This window comes from Narcine bancroftii, chromosome 7 (genome assembly GCF_036971445.1).
Source record: "Narcine bancroftii isolate sNarBan1 chromosome 7, sNarBan1.hap1, whole genome shotgun sequence".
Classification (NCBI taxonomy): domain Eukaryota; kingdom Metazoa; phylum Chordata; class Chondrichthyes; order Torpediniformes; family Narcinidae; genus Narcine; species Narcine bancroftii.
The window spans coordinates 162,818,181-162,835,811 of record NC_091475.1 but is presented as its reverse complement, the minus strand read 5'-3'; the positions used below and the strand labels follow the sequence as shown (position 1 = coordinate 162,835,811).

Sequence of the window (17,631 nt, the reverse complement as noted above, 5' to 3'; positions counted from 1 at the left end):
CTTCCTCCTTTTTTTCCCTAGCCTTTAATTCAGACTCCCTGAGGAAGGCACCAGGCCCGAAACATCAATAATGTATATCTTTATCTCCTATGGATACTGCGAGACTGACTGATTCTTACTTCCCCTTTCTCGATTAAGGTTAGTTATTAAGATGACTGTTTTTCCAACAGTTATCAGACTCTTAACCTCACCACATCACCCAAACCACAAGACTACTGCAGACCAACAAAAGTTTTGATTGCACATATTTTGTACTACTAACCAACTGTGAATACTTATTATTTTTTAAAGTTTTATTTTCATTACATTTTTTCTCTCCATGGTCTTGTGTATTAATTAAGTTTGATTTTTATTGCATCTGTACATTTTTTTAAATTTTTACTGCATGGTAGAACACCCTTCAGATCATGAAATTACTGCCACCCAATTACTCCAAATTAACCTACCAACCCTGGACATTTTTGGAGAATGAAAGGAAACCAGAGCACCCAGAGAAATCCCAAGCAGGTCACGGGGAGAATGTACAAACTCCTTACAGACAAAGGCAGATTTGTACCTGTCGCTATAGTGTTGTGCCAGCCATTACGCTAAAAGTGCCATGATCTTAAATATATGAGAATAAACTCTTACTGACCCTAGATTCAGCCAAATAAATGGTAAACCAGCATTGGGGATTGTTACATACGGGACATCACTCATCTACCTTGTGAGTAGCAGCCACAGATGCAAAGAACCAGTCTCCAAAGAAAACCTGTTCAAAATATAATATTCGCTGTGGCATGAATAAAAGCTCTCACAACTGGAGGGAGAACACACACTTTTACTAACTTATAACAAAGGGAAGGGTCTTACAATGGTCTTCAGTAGGGCTCAGGGTTTAGGTGAGAAACCTGGGTTATACATGGGTAGATAGGGGTGGAGCCTGGGGTAAGGAGCCAGCCATCAGCATAACCCATCACCAGTGAATCTCAGTTCACTGCATTCACCCCTTCCTGCAGAATTAGGGGCTGTGGATGAAGGCAGAGAACACAGATTCAGCAAGAAAGAAAAAAAAACATCAAAATATATACAATTATTTACAGATTTAAACTATCCGGGGGTCTGGAAGTCCTGAAGGAGCACCTCAGCACCGGTGGGCCTTGGGCTCCTTGGGCCTCCTGGTCCCCTCGTACGGGAGGTACAGTGGGCGGTAGGGTCTCCCGTTCTATGATGGATGGGGATGATTCTTCCTCCTGAACTGAATCTCCTGAGGCCCTGACTGGAGGTGGTGAGAAAGAGTTCTGGAACTTGTGGGTCACTTGAGGCAACGGACTCTGTTCTGACAGGTGCCAGGTCTGGGAGACCTCTTGACTCGAGGGCCAATTTGACAGCTTTCCAGACTGTGGCATTTTCTTTTTCAACCTGCCCATTTCCCTGGAGGTTGTAGCTAATAGTCCTGCTGGATGTAATTCCCCTTGTCAGCAGGTACTGACATAGCTCCTCGCTCATAAATGATGAGCCCTAGTCACAACAGATATAGCCAGGATACCCGAACAGGGAAAAAATAAAATCTAGGGCTTTGATTACTGATGAGGTGGAGGTGTCTGGACATGGGATGGTGAATGGGAAGTGGGAGTACTGATCAATGATGGGGAGGAAGAAGGTGTTCCTGTTTGTGGAGGGGAGAGGTCCCGTCAAATCGACACTGAGCCATTCAAAGACTGGGATGACTTAATCAGGTGCATTTTAGCAGGATGGTAGAAGTGCAGCTTGCACTCCTCACAGATCTGGCAGGACCTGGTCATTTCCCTGATATCTTCCATGGAGTAGGGCAGATTGTGTGCCTTGACAAAGTGAGCCATGTGGGTAGCCCCTGGATGACAGAGCTCATTATGTAGAGACCGCAGTTGGCCAGTGTGTGCTGAGGCACAGCTTCCTCTGGATAAGGCATCTGGAGGCTCATTAAGGGATCCTGGCTGATAGGCGATGTCATAATTGTAGGTTTGATCCTCCACCTACCAATTTTGTCATGTTTGATTTTTCCCCTCTTGACATTATTAAACATAAATATGACAGGGCACTATCAGCGAGAAGCGTAAATTTCCTACCAGCCAGATAGTGCCTCCAGTGCCTGATGGCCTCTACAATAGCTTGAGCCTCTTTCTCCACAGAGGAATTCTGGAGCTCGTGGCCTTGCAGGGTCTGGGAGAAAAATGCATCTGGCCTGCCCACCTGGTTAAGGATAGTGGCCAGAACCATGTCCCAAGCATCACTTTCCACTTGGAAAGGTACATTTTCGTCCACCACGTGCATGGTGGCTTTAGCAATGTGGCTTCGGACATAGGTAAAAGCCACTTGGGCTTCAGCCGAGAGGGGAAAAGTAGTGGATTTTAAGAGGGGACAAACCTTATTGGTGTATTACTCCCACTGGGAGTAATATGAGGAAAAATCCCAGGCATCTCCTCAAAGCTTTGATGGTCCTTAGAATAGGGATCTCTAACAGGGGGTGCATCTATCGGGGTTGGGGGCCAATAATACCATTCTCCACCACGTAGCCAAGGATAGCCAATCATTTAGTCCTGAACACACAGTTGCTGGAGTTATAAGTGAGATTCAGGGTTTTCGCTGCATGGAGAAAGCTCTGAAGGTTGGCGTCGTGGTCCTCAGATGCTGACATTATCATGGTAAGAGAAGGTAGTTTTCAATCTGTACTCATCCACCATCCTGTCCATCTGGCTCTAGAAACCCCATTTGTAATACCGAAAGGGACCCTCCAGAATTGATAGAGACAGGTTCAAATGTAGTATAGGGATGGTCCTTGAAATGGATTGGCATCTGGTGATAAGCAGCCTTCAGGTCGATGGTTGAATAGACCTGATACTATGCAACATCATTTACCATGTCCAAAATTCAAGGAAGTGGGTACATGTCCAGAAGTGTGAAACAATTCATTGTTTGGCTATAGTCAATTACTAGCCTGGAGTTTTCTTCTCCTTTTACTAGCTCTCCATGGGCTAGTGCTGGGTTCAATGATTTTCTCATTGAGCAGGCGTTGAGTCACTGGTTTTATGAACTCTTGATCAACAGCAGTGTATCACCTGCTCTTTGTAGCAATCAGCTTGCAATCCAGAGATAGGTTTGGAAAAAGGGGTAGGGGGTCGATATTAAGTGCGGAGAGGCTGCATGTGAATGAGATGCTAGAAATATATGGTAATTAGAAGGAAACTATTTAAGTTTATATTCCCAAATAGTCTGAGAGTCTACAAAACTTTCTGTAGAGCCAGTGTCAATTAAGCATCTAGTTGGGTGTTGCTCAGTTGATGTGGTCTGACTTGGTCCAGAACCATCATGCTCGGACCCTGGAGACTCCATAGTCCTCCTCGCTCAAGTAGCCCGCCTCCTTCCTGAAGCGCCGGCAGGAAAGATGGCTTTGACCTCATGGCATGGCAAGATGGCCACCCTTCTTCCTCCTCTGGCGATGATGGTGCTAAATTTGAATTGAGGCAAGATGGCCACTGAGACTTTTTGTGCCGTTTTCCAACACCCACCCTCCTTCGGCAAGCAGCGCAGCAGGTAGGCCCTGGCAAGTTTGGGGCTGAGGGCAATGGCTTGGGGCTGGAGTCGGAGCCGGAAGCTGTGCTAGCTGTGGATTTCACAAGGGTTCCCTTCATGCAGCAGACCCTCACCCAGTGTCCCCTTTTACCATGGCTGGAGCAGACAGAGTCCTTAACTAGGTATTGAGAGCGAGGATGCTGGCTTCTACCGCAGAAGAAGAACTCCCTAGCGTGGGAAGTGGCTGCCATTAGGGCAGGTGTAGCAGGGGCTGCCAGTCCTGGGAAGGGTTCACAGGGAGAACATTGTCATTGGCTTTGAGGTCATCAATCCCAAGGGACTTGACCAGTTCAGCGTGGGTGGCCAAATCTTTCTTACCCAACTCGGGTACTCACTGCCTCACATATCTTGAGCAGAATCCCGCGACTAGGGTGTCCCAGATCTGCTCTTCCTCATGAACACGGCCATTTCATATGGACACTTCTTGTCTAGTACCTCATTTTGTGACTTCAGATACCGAGCCTTCAAAGCCTCAATGGCATCAACATAGGTTTCACTATCCCAAATGACTGCATACCCTTTAATCCCTACCCTGGAAATGAGGGCTGACCTCTTGAGTTCATCCGAGTCGAACAAATCCCTGGTTGCGTTCAGGTAGGCCTGAAAGCAGTCCAGGCAGTAAGCAAACTCCTCGGTGGCATCTGAAGTCAGAGGGTTGATCAGGAGCGTACTCGGCTTGAGCAGCGCTTCCATCTTCTTGATGTAAGCTACTAAAATTGTGCCGCGAATAAAAGCTCTCACAACTGGAGGGAGAACACACACTTTTATTAGCTTATAACGAAGGGTAACGTCTTCAGAAGGGCTCAGGGTTTAGGCGGGAAATCTGTTTTATATATTGGTAGATGGAGGCGGAGGCTGGGGGAGGAGCCAGCCATCAGCACAATCCATCACCAGTGAATCTCAGTTCACTGCATTCACCAAGTACATTGAAACTGACCATTGAGGATGGTATATTATGCAGGGCAAACAATTGATGAATGTTTTTGTTCATCTGCCCACATGGAAACTACCAGGATCAGAATGAGAACAGTGAAGGGATTAAGCAGCCATCCTGTCACCTAACGCATAGTCAGACATAATCCCGCTGCTTAAAACATAAGAACAACTTTGTCTGTCAATTAATATTTTGGGTATGCATCCATCAGGGAACCATCTTTCAACAGTGTGATAAAAGAACTATATTTTGAGTGTTGGACTTTTGTTCAGACCCCTGCAGAGAGACACAGAAGACTGAATATTCAGATATGTTTTGTCAGTTAAGATGTGCTCCTGTGTAAATACGTAATTCTATAAAATTACTTGTCTACATCCAAAATGTTGACATAAAATGTGTCATTATAATCATTAAAGAACATTGAATCACCTGTAGTTAACCTTATTCTTACAGAGTATAAAACTTCAATGTACTTGAGGTTTTCCAAAGATCCTCCAGGAGAGTTTCTCCCAGAAACTTGTTTTTCATTTCCGCATAAAGACACTACATCTACAACACCAGTCTTCATGTGGCTTAATCAAAGATACAATACCAGGAACAAGCCTGTGCCATATTCCATTACAAAATGTTAAAGATTTCTCTGAGGTGCAATAAATATTTAGCCCAGATTTGGTGACAGCGAAACTATTGTTTGCCATCATTGCTTCAAACATGTATAATATAATGTAGACATGGTGATGTGATCAAACACATCTTTAAAATCTTTCCTAGTGCAATTCAGTTAAAAGAATATGAATTGAAGTTTTTAGGAATCAGATTCATCATAAAATTCCCTGAAAATTTTATTCTCGGGTTTCAAGAAGATTGGATTTAAAGTTACTGCTTAACAAATGATCTAGCACTGAAAGGCAATTTATGTTTTGTCATTTCTTTTGTTGAATGTTTCAAAATCTATTGGATTTAAAAATGCATAAAATAATAAACTATGAATGAGATTCATAAGGGGGGGGGCACAGTTAGCGCAACACGTCTATAGCACCAACGACCCAGGTTTGAATCTGCCAATGTCTTTAGGGAGTTTATACATTCTCCCTATGTCTGCATGGGTTTCACGGGGTGATACTGTTTCCTCCCACTCTTGTAGGTTAATTGAGGTATTTAGGCAGCTTGGGTTCATGGGCTGGAAGAGCCTGTTATCATGCTGTTTGTCGGCCCCTTACCTTTTTCTTTGAGCCTGAGCACACCTGATGAATTTCCCTGGGAATTCTGAGAGAAGCACGTAAAGTTGGTATTAAAGTCTTCCTCAATCACTTTATTCAGGTTGGCTTCCTGAGTCAGTATGAATCCTTTGATTGTTTTAGTTAAGCTAAACAAGATAGTAAAAATTAATTTACATGAAACATTATAAACATTATAAGAAATATTTTTTTAAAAAAAACAAAAGATGTTCAGTAAAGTTTCCTATGTTGATATTTTCTACTGACATTCTATGGCTTGTACATAATAATATTACTTATCATGTAGAAATTGTACTTTGTAGTTTGATATTTATCTTAACTAACCCTTTATTTTAAAGTGTCAAGCATCACTGTAAAAATGGCAGCACAGAAACCTCATGACAGTACAAGTCCGCATATTGAATTACAAAGTAACTTTAAATAAGATATCCTGTTTCTATTGATTAAAGAAATACATGCTTTTATTAGATGAAACACACTGAGTTGATTTAAAAGTTAGTGTTTCTGGGTACCTGGTATGATTCAGATATAAATGAACAGAAAAGAAGTTGGAATCTCTCTGATGTTGTCTGGCTGCATCTGGTCCTCCCCTAATCTACAGAAAAGCACTAACCTCAGTTTGAAATCTGGATTCATTCCCAAATCTTTTGGAAATGTTAATAATTAAGCTACTTTTCAGTGATCAGTGTTTTTAATCCAGAAATCTATCCTTTCAAATAATCATCAAACATATGACCTTTCTGTGAGAGGACAAAGGATCAATTCACTGAGATAGCAATGAGGAAGAAACACTTTAATGGGCTTATGCAAATGATGGTACAATCAAAGGAAGGGTTGTATCAATCAAATTGTCCCGGGGTGAATTTTATTTGATAAAATAAAAAGATTCAGAAATTGAGAAAGGAGTTAAAGCACAATTGATACCGAGAATACATGGGAGCATGACAGGTAATGTTCAAATCACCTTAAGTTAAAATGTAGTATAGACATGTGTAGTGTTTATATTTGAAGGGCAGTTTGCAAGGGAACTCTGGGCAAATATGATCTGTACAAAGGCAACCAATTTCTTCAATTCATCATGGGAGTGAGTTGCACTCAGTCAAGATTAGGGAGAAGTACCTCTTAGTTGAATGTACATTTACAGTTAATAGTTAAAACTATTTAAAATTAGTAGGATTCATATGTCATGGCAATGCATATTCGAAATTTTACATCAGACATCTTTGGTAATTTGGCATTCATTAAAATTCAGTAATTTGGTATTGATTTTATTTTAAGGAACACTAATTTCTTTAGTAAACTGCATTGTGTTGCTCATTGAAAGCTGATTAATTTTTTACCTCACTTTGCAGTGGTTAAGGCTGAGCTCAGAGTACAGTAAGTGTTAGGAACACCTACCTACGTCATGGAAATAAAGTATAAAATGTGAAATAATAATTCTGGTTATGATTGTAAAATCTTATAGATAATCATGACAGAAATAGCATATCAGAAGTTGTTACATCAGGATTGATGACCATAGACTGTGCAAAATACCTTGCGGATATTTAAATATTAATGAGCCTTCGTTTAAAAATCACAGAAATATATGTTGGCAGCATTAACTGAAAATTAAAGATCCCCATTTTCTTCAACACTAAAAATATACCAGATCCTATGTGTCCTTACATGACTGCATCTTACAATTCACTTTGATCAGTTTAACGGGAAAGGAGTATCTAACAGAGGTTCTGAAGACCGCAGAAAGTCACTGTGGTTACTGGCACCATTCTTTTTTGGATTTCCTCACCTCCAATCAGTGAGGATTGGTAAGAACACCTCCTCCACAATCCCCATTAGTACCAGAGCACCACAAGACTGCATTCGTAGCCCCTAGCTCTACTCACTTTACCCCTACAACTGTGTGGCTCGGTATAATAATAACACCATCTACAAATTTACTAATATGTATAAAGGAAGGTGATGAGTCAGCATACAGGAGGGAGATTGAAAACTTGGCTGAACAGTTCACCAACAACCACCTTGCACTTAATGTCACCAAAACTAAAGAGCTGATTGTTGACTTCAGGATGGGAAAGCCAGAGGTATACAATCCAGTGACCATTGGGGGAAATCAGAGGTGCAGAGAGTGAACAAATTTCAGATATTGGGATCACTATCTCAGAGGATCTTTCTTGGACCCAACATGGCATCATGAAGAAAGCACATCAGCACCTCTACTTCCTCAGGAGTTTGTGAAGGTTTGTATGAGACCAGAAGCCCTGGAAAATTTCTACAGATGTGTGGTGCAAAATGTGCTGACTGGCTGCATCACAATCTGGTATGGGGACATCAATATCCTTGAGTGCAAAGGCCTCCAAAAGGTAGCGGACACAGCCTAGGACATCACTGGCAAAACCCACCCCACTATCAAGAACATCTGCAGGGAATGCTGCTGTCGGAGAGCAGCAGCAATCATCAAGGAGTCACATCATTCAGCACATGTTCTGTTCTCGCTGCTACCATCAAGAAAGAGGTATTGGTGCCAGAAGACTCACACCACCAGGTTCAGGAACAGCTGCTGCCCCTCCAAACTCAATCAGAGACTCATTTAAGGATGCTTACTTGTGCACTTTATTGATTTTCTATTCTTTCTGTTTTGCACAGTCAGTTTGCTTACATTCATTATCAGTTTACAGTTCGTTATTTGTGCATGGATATGCTGTGTATAGTTTTTTTTGCACTAACAATAGGTGGTCATTCTGCCTCACCCACAGAAAAAGAATCTCAGGGTTGTATATGATGTTATGTAAGTAATCTGACAATAAATCTGAATCTGAATAATAACAATGTTCTCTCAATTTTTTTTATGGGAGTTTGCTTCATAGCTATGGTTTGGGCTCGGGAGTACTGTGGGTGGAGAGGGGAGAAATATTTGACAATCAAAAAGTCTACAGATGCAATAAATTTAACATAAAGACAGAAAGTGCAGGAAATACTCAGCAGTCAGGCCACATCTATGAGGAAAGAAACAGGGTTAATGATTTCCGAACAGATGAAGGGTATTCAACCTAAAGCACTAACTGTGTTTCTCTTCCCATGGATGTTTTCATCATTTTCTGTTTCCACTTGAGAGAAATATTTGCCTTTTGCAGCAACTCCAAAAGACTGCAGTTCAACAAGAATGTTGGAGGACTCAGCAGGTCACTCAGCATCCACAGAAACTAAAAGGCCTGAACCTTTCTTAAGGAATGGGAGTTCAGAGTTTGTATACAGTAATATGCCAAACACTGAAGCTTGTTTGAAATATAATGTTAATACTTTGAGTGGGCATGATGTTATTAAATCAAGAGGTCATTTGTTATCTTGTGATAATGATTCAAAACATAATGTTTTTCAAAGAATTGATAAAACTGAAGACACCAAGTGCCTTATTTTCATTGCTGTATTCAGATCATGTGTATACTATCTCATGATCAATCTTGATTTATAGTTTCACTTGGCACCAGTTCATCATACAGAACTTTCATCATTCTTTATTGATGCATTCAGTCAAGAAACCAATATTCTCCCCAGTATTTTGCAATATTGCTAATTCATTATTGCACTTGGAGCTTTTTTCATCAGTATGGGTTTGGATTTGAAAGTTGCTCTCATTTACTGCAGTCACATCCTGGGATTGTAGCCACTGATCAGCAATAATTATTCCTTCAATTTGTTCTTGTTCTTGTTCTCTTTTGAGATCTCATAGCTGTCTGCTCTCCCACCAGAAAGATTCCTTTCAGCCCATCATGTCCATAATGATAAACTTCCTCAACAATTCCCTTCTACCCTCCCACCTCTCATCTGTTACCTGTGCTCCTCTTCTCCCCCCCACCCCCATCCTTTTTAATAAAAGGTTTTCAGCCCTCCTTAAAATGTGCTCTGGGCCAAAAGGTTGACTGCTTTCTACTTCCTATGGGTGCTGTGTGACCTGCTGAGTTTCTCCAGCACTTTTGTGTACTGCATAGGACCCCAACATCTGGAGGATTCCATGTTTACTTCAAAAAGACAGCAACTGTTTTATGTCTCAAGGGATTTGATTTGTCTCAACGATGGTCCCTCTGTCCACTGAGCTTTCAGGTTAGAAGACTGAAGTAGAAGGGAAGTGAATTGAAGGTGCTGAGAATGTATCCAAGGAAGAAGCAGTTTTTGACTAACAGAAGAATAAAGCCTTGGCCTACGCTTCTCAAGACATCGCTGGTAGATGAAATATACTGGCAGATGCATTATTGGATTTTCCACTATAAGATTGAATAGTTTGTGCATTTCCATACAACCTGTAGAAAGGCAGAACCTTTTTGTGAGCTGCAGGTAGGACAAGGAACCAAAAGGAAAAGTACTTTTTCTCCACGCTGACAAAGTAATATGATCATCTTTAGGTCAAGGGGAAAATTGCTTCATGATTTGAGAGAAAGCACTGTTCTTGGATGTTGTCACACTACTGATAATGATGAAAAAAGAAATGCCGTAGTTTTCCATGCAAAGTGCTGGAGGAACTCAACAAGTCAGGCAACATCCATGGAAAGCAAGGCATGGATGAGAGCCCTTCATTAGGAATTATCTTTTGCCTTCCATGGATGCTGTTGAGTTCCTCCAGAACTTTGTAATTCTAGATTTCCATCACCTTCTATCTTGTTGTTTATCTCCAAATAGTTTTACCATCCCCTTAGAATATGAAAAATTATGAATTTCATCAATTAACAAATATTTTAGTCAGAGATATTCAATATGTTCCACTTAATTATTCTTACCTGGCCTAGAAACTCAGTATTGAGTGTCAGGAAAGCAATCATGACCATTTCTGGATGAACATTGCCCTTCCAGAAGTTCAACCAGTGACCTATGCTCTTGCATCATTCAGGATTATCTGCTGTGACTGATACATCAGATACATTTCAAATCATCTGCTACCCTATGTCACACCTTTGGGATCATTGGCAAAGCAATTAGTCCATCTTGTTTCAAGGAGTGCCTGACTATTTCAGACAACCAAATTTTAATGAAGCTGATCAGACTGGAATCCCACTCAGTGAAGTTCCACTAGCCTCTTTCAAATTTCAGCACCTGGGTGGCCTTCCAGAGATCCAGGCACCGTTACTGGTGCAAAGGTGCTAGAAACACTTTTCAAATCACAGGGGGATCGACCAATTAAATCGCCAGCCCAGTGATTTAAGGGGGAGCCTGTCCCCCTTAAATCACAATGATGCATCACGCTCGAACCGGATGATCAGATGCTGGCTGCCCGGTGACGAATACACACAGGCGTTGGTGTCACCAGAATAAGCAGGCCAGCCTTTTTTGTTTTCAAATTGGCTGTGGATGAGACCTAGGTAAGTTTTACTGGATTCCCTGACTATCTCAGAGGTAGGTCAGGGATCCATTTGGATTCTGATGGGGTTGACCCAGTTGGACCCTTTCAAACTGCCAAGTTACTGGGACGCTAACTATGCAAATTGCCCAAACCCCATTTTACACGGCAGGTTGATAGAGCCTACTATGCATTTCCTTACCTGCACATAACTCCCACTACAATGCTAATAAAACATACTACTCTCCAACCTCATGGCTGAATCAGCAAGGCCTTCCACCCCATCCCCAATTCCAAGATGGATTCTTGATATCTGAATGACATTCCCAACTTCTCTACCTGCCATTCAATTTTCTGGTTTACACACAAGGTGTCAGTTTCCAGCCACCACACCAGATGATCTTCAGGCTTCTATGTCCCACTCTACACCTTTCATATCAGGGCCTGGTCCGAGATGCAGCCTATACTTTGGGTCTCGGCATTAGTGACATTGCACATCTGGCCCATATCCAATGTGGTGGAGCACATACCTGTCAATAACTCTATAGCTTAATTTTCAGATCACACAATAATTTCCAGGACAATTGTTAACTGAGCATCATTCAATGATATTATATACAAGACATATTGCAAGTATTTAACAGAAACAGTGGGAAAAATGTTTGTAATTTCCTCAAACTCAAGTGAATAATTTTTGTTTGTATTAGAGATACATTGCCCTCCAAGTTTGGGACAAAGACACTTCATTCCTTTAATTGTCCCTGTGCTCCACAGTTTTAAATTTGTAATCAAACATTTCACATGTAATTAAAGTGCACATTCCAGATTTTATTCAAGGTTATTTGTATATATTTTTGTTTGACCAGGTATAAATTACAGCACATTTTATACATAGTCCACATTTCAGGGCACCATATTGTTTGGGACATTTAACTTCACAGGTGTTTATGAGTACTTAGGTATGTTTAATTGCTTCATTGGTGCAGGTATAAGAGAACTAGACTTGCTTCTACATTTCTGATCACCTTTGGAGTCTGTATTTGCCATTTTTCAACATGACCAGAGTTGTGCCTTTGAAAGCTAAGAAAGCCATTATGAGGCTGAAAAACAAGGATAAAACAGTAAGAGGCATCGCTTGAACCTGAGGATGACCAAAATCTACAGTTTGGAACATCATCAAGAAGAAAGAACATACTGGTGAATTCAATAATCACAAAGGGAATGGTGTTCTAAGGAAGACCTCCATAGCTGTTGACAAAAGAATTCTCATCATAATGAAAAAAAATCCCCAAACGTATGTCCAACAGATCAGAAACTCTCTTCAGGAGGAAGGTGTGGATATACCAATGACTACTCTGCACAGAAAACTTCATGAAAACAAATACAGAGGCTACATTATAAGATGCAAATCACTAATTAGCCACAGAAAGGGAAGCTAAGATACAGTTTGTCAAGAAATAATTAAAAGATCCTGCAGAATTCTGGCAAAATGTGTTATGCACAGATGAGACTAAAATTAACCTGTACCAGAGTGGTGTCAAGAGCAAAAAGAACTACCCAAGATCCAAAGCATACCACTTTTGCCATGCTTTGCATCATTCTGTATTTCTGTTCATGAAGTCTTTTGTGGACAGTAGAGTCATTGGCACATCCACACCTGACTCCTGAAGAGTTTTTCTGATCTGTCAGACATACATCTGGGGATTTTTCTTCATTAAGATGAGAATTCTTCTATCATTAGTAGTGGAGATCTTCCTTGGAATACCAGCTTCTTTGTGATTACTAAGCTCATCAGTGCACTCTTTCTTCTTAATGATGTTTCAAACAGTTGATTTTGTTAACCTTAAGGTTTGGGTGATGTTTCTCACTGTTTTATTCTTGTTTTTCAATCTCATATTGGCTTATTTGACTTATAATGGTCCTTATGTTCAAAAATAGCAACTACAGACTCCAAAGGTGATCAAAAGCTTAAAAGCACTCCTGAGTGCTCACAAACACCTGTGAAGCCAAGTATCCCAAACAGTTTGGTGCCCTGAAATGAGGGGACTATGTACAAAAGTGCTGTAATTTCAAACCAAAATGTGTACAAATAACCTTGAATAAAATATGGGATATGCACTTTAATTACATGTTTATTGTTTGATTACAAATTTAAAACTGTGGAGCCCAGGGGTAAATAAAAGAAAAAAGTGTCTGTCCAAAACATTATGGAGGGAACTGTAGCTGTAAATCCAACAATTGCCTTTTTATACAGGCAGCCAATTTGTTTCTGTGCCAATTTTATCTGTAAAGATGCGATATCTTTCCCATTAAGAGCCAAGTCTAAATAAAGGAATCAACAAAAAATATAGTAACCAAGTAAAATGGAATGAGTTTGAGAGATAAAACTTACATAACTTTGTTCTGTTGGATTCCCATCTTTTTCATCTCACCTTGATTTGTTAACCATTTTATCACAGGGGAAAATTTCCTTTCATAACCAAAATAAACCCTGCAGAGTAACCGCACAGGACTACCTGGAATAAAATGTCTGAGTTGTTAGGAATGATGTAGATGGTTAGCTCACAGAAGCCTGCATTTATTTTAGATATTTCCTTTAAAGTAGTTTCATTATCTGGTAAGATAAAGAGACAATGCCGATGTTGAAAAGCAGGAGGAACTCAGCCAGTCAGGCAACATCCATGGAAGGTAACAGACTGTCATGGTTTAGGGCCAAAATCCTTCATGGGGACTAAGAAGAGGGCAGAAGCCAGAATAAAACTCTATTACCATCAATGGACACTGCTTGACCCCTGAGTTCCTCTAGCACTTTATGCATTGCTCATTGTCCAGTAAGTCATGTATCTGAATCAGTATCAGAATTTATTGCCATGAATATGTCACAAAAACAGCATTACAGTGCAAATATTGCTCTAAATTACATTTTAAAATAAACAAATCAGAAAGTGATGTGGTATCTGTAGCTCATTGTCCATTCAGAAATTTGATGGCAGAGAGAAAGAAGTTGTCCTTGTGTTGCTGGGTGTTTATCTTTGGGCTCCTGCACCTCCTTCTGGACTGTAGCAGTGTGAAGAGGGCAGGGCCTTGCAGGTGAGGCTCCTTGATTATAGAAGCTGCTTTCTTGAGGCACTGCTTCTTAAAGGTATCCTTAATGGAGTGAAGATGATGGCTGAGTTTACAACCCTCCATAGCTTGCCCTTGTTCCGTGCATTGGCACCTCCATACCAGTGATGCAACCAGTCAAGATGCTCTCCACAGTAACCTGTAGAAATTTGCAAGGGTCTTCTCAAACTCCTAACAAAATATAGCCATTGGTGAGCCTTCTTCATGATTGCATTGACAGGATGGTCTCAGGATAGGTCTTCAGAGATGTTCACATCCAGGAATTTGAAATTTCTCATCCTCTCTACTGCTGATTCTTGATGAAGACTGATTTTTTTTAACTCTTGGCTTCCACTTCCTGTAGTCCACAATCAATTCCTTAGTTTTACTAATGTTGAGTGCAAGATTGTTGTGATCTCTCTCACTACTAAATGCTTCCTCATTGCTGTCTATAATTCTGGTGGTGAACATGGTGTCATTGGTAAATTTTGTAGATGGTATTAGATTTGTGCCTAGTCACAAAATCATGCGTGAGGAGAGAGTAGAACAATGGGCTACTGTTGAGATGCGCTTGTGTTGACTGTCAGCGAGGAGGAGATGTTGTTTCAGATTCATCTTGACTCTGGTCTTCCAACAAGGATTAGTTGCAGAGCGGGGTGCAGAGGCCCAGGTTTTGGAGTATGTTGACCAACACTGAGGGTATGAACCTTTTGAAAGCTGAGCTATAATCGATAAAGAATAGCCTAATGCATGTGTTGCTATTTTCTAAGTGGTCTAGAACTGAGTGGAGGGCCAATGATGTTCCAACCGCAACATCGCTGAAGTGGTTGTCTACTTGCAAAATGGCAAGGAATTTGCAGTGGATCAAGTCCTTTATTTAGGTATGTGCTAATTCTGGCCATGTCCAACCTCTCAAAGCATTTCATCAGATTAAATGTGAGTGTTACTCTGCAATTCTTTGGTGAGAGCTGGACTTCCCTAATTTTTTCACACAAGAGTCCCTCATGCAATTTAAATAATCTGCAATTGCAGACAAAGAAAACTGAGCAAGATTGGCCAATAGCTCTCTTGGCTGAGTGTTCAAGAGATGTGGAGGAGAATGTGCTAGGAGTGGAACATTGGCCCTCTCAATACTGCATGAGTTGAGTTCCTCTGAAGGAACAAGTTTTCACACTGCCTAGTTAGACATCCTAACTCTTTTAAAACACATTGAAAATAGCAATCATTAAGGATGTTGATTTTTTTTGTGCCCAACTGCAAATGGTTACTGCCACCAAGAGGAAAGCAAAATTAATAATACTCCAGAGAAATATTGCAGCATCTATTGGGTCAAAATGGTCAGGCCACATTTCAGGACAGGACTCTTTATAAGCCTAAAGTATGAAAGAGTGATATTAGATATATTAATGTGCACATAAAAAATGAGAGGGTGAAGAAACTGAGAGGGGGGGGGGGGTGGTGTGCTGTTAGGTTATTGAACAGAAGTTGAGAAAGATGATGAGAAAGGAGAGGGAGAACACTGGGAAGGGGAAGATTGGAGAAAAACTTAAGAATAGGAAGTAAAGAAAGAATGGAAACAGTGGAACGAGGTAGAGATTCTGGGGTTAGGGGCAATGTTCCTGCCATTGGGTTCAAGGCTGTTGAGGAAGAATATGATGGATTGCAACTCAAGTTTATATTTGGCCACAGATGAGACCAAGAACAGTAATGTCTGAATGAAAATGGTGGGGGTATTGAAGTGGTTGTCTACTGGCAGTTCCTGCTTAGAACCACAGGCATTCAGCAAAGTGGAAACACTATCTGTATTATTCCAAGCTGTTGCACGCATATTATATGAGTTGAATTGAGGCTATGAATTAGGAACCACCATATCCTCTGTTTTTCTTCCCCTCTGCCATCATTTTTCTTTTTAAAATAGAAAGTGTTAACTCCTGTTTAGTTTATTGAATTTTCCAGATTCACTGCTGATCACTGGGGAAACGTGACCTTTATTTTTGTTGCCACATCCAAGATTCTAGGCACATTCTGAATCATCCTTAAAGAAAAAAATTGCACAAGGAGTCACGTGATGGAGTAGTGGCCAGTAGGAGAATACCAGCCCTCTCCAGAAAAGAAGGAAAAAAGTAAAGAAAAAGCAAAGCCACAGACACACAAACGATAACAAATAAAAAATAAGGGTGTGGAGGAAATGGCACCAAAGAAAGAAAAGCCAAAAACAATGGGAAGAAAAGAAGAAGGAAAGACGCCAGAAGAGAAAGGTGAAGGCCTTACCTATATGAAGAAGCATGGACCCGCCGTGGAAAGAGGAGCCCACTCCCTGAGGTTAGTGGAAACTCCGAAGGGTTGCGACCCACCGAACGCAGGACTACAAGGATGGCTCACGGAACCAAACAGAGGTGCACAACCGCGCATGCACGATGAGCACAACAAAGACAACACCGACGGGAGGTGAGGTGAGGAAGTCCCGACAGCAGGGCTCCCAGTGGGAAGGTATAGAAAATAACGGAAATGGGAGGGAGGAGAATGAAAAAAGGAAATCAGAGACACAGCAGATGACCAGCCCAGAGGAAGAGAATCAACATCAAGACACCATTAAAAAAAAAACCCAGCAAACTGAGATAAACAGCCCAACAAGAAAGTCAGAAGAGACACAGATACAAGGAAGAGAGGAAGAGGACACAGGTCCTGGAGTGGACACAGGGGAAGAGGAGGGAGAACATCAAGCTCTGCACAGAGAAATAGAAGATAAAGGGAATGGACTGTACATAGAAAAATTTTTGAAGAATATATGGAAGCAGTAAAAGAATGGCAGACACGAGAATGTAATGAAATAAAAAGAAGAATAAAAGGTACAGAAAAAAAAGTGAGTAGATTAGAGATGGTCCATGACAGAAATAGGGAAAAGAGTAGACAAGGTGGAAGAACGAGAAACAGCCGTAGAAATGGAAGTGGACAACTTAAAAAGGAAATTGGAAGAATCTGATAAAAAAGTTAAAGAAACACAGGAGGTGTTAGCTCAGAAGGTGGATATAATGGAAAACTATAATAGGAGAAACAATATAAAGATAGTGGGCCTTAAGGAAGATAAAGAAGGCAAAGATATGAAAGAATTTATAAAAGAATGGATCCCCCGGGGTCCTAGGAATGCCAGAAATACAGGAAGGAATGGAAATAGGAAAGGGCACACAGAACATTAGCCCCAAAACCACAGCCACAACAAAAACCAAGATCCATTCTAGTAAAATTCCTGCGATATAAGACAAGAGAAAATATATTGGAGAAGGCAATGAAAAAAATGAGGGAAGACAAAAAGCCACTGGAAATCAAAGGTCAAAAAAAAATTTCTACTCAGACATAAGTTTTGAGCTCCTGAAGAAGTGGAAGGAGTTTAACGCAGCAAAATCGATCCTATGGAAGAAAGGCTATAAATTTATGTT

The 17,631-nt window shown here is 40.9% G+C and overlaps 1 protein-coding gene across 1 annotated transcript in view; it reads right to left on the bottom strand.

Annotated features, from left to right (window-relative positions):
• Nucleotides 1–17,631, bottom strand: part of LOC138739310 (interleukin-18 receptor accessory protein-like) — a 76,749-nt gene that overhangs the window by 19,715 nt on the left and 39,403 nt on the right. The window contains exons 7-8 of the mRNA XM_069891102.1: nt 13,485–13,608; nt 5,746–5,891 (exon numbers count right to left, since the gene is read on the bottom strand). Of these exons, the coding sequence (XP_069747203.1) occupies nt 5,746–5,891; nt 13,485–13,608 (270 nt within the window). The remainder of the gene's footprint in view (nt 1–5,745; nt 5,892–13,484; nt 13,609–17,631) is intronic.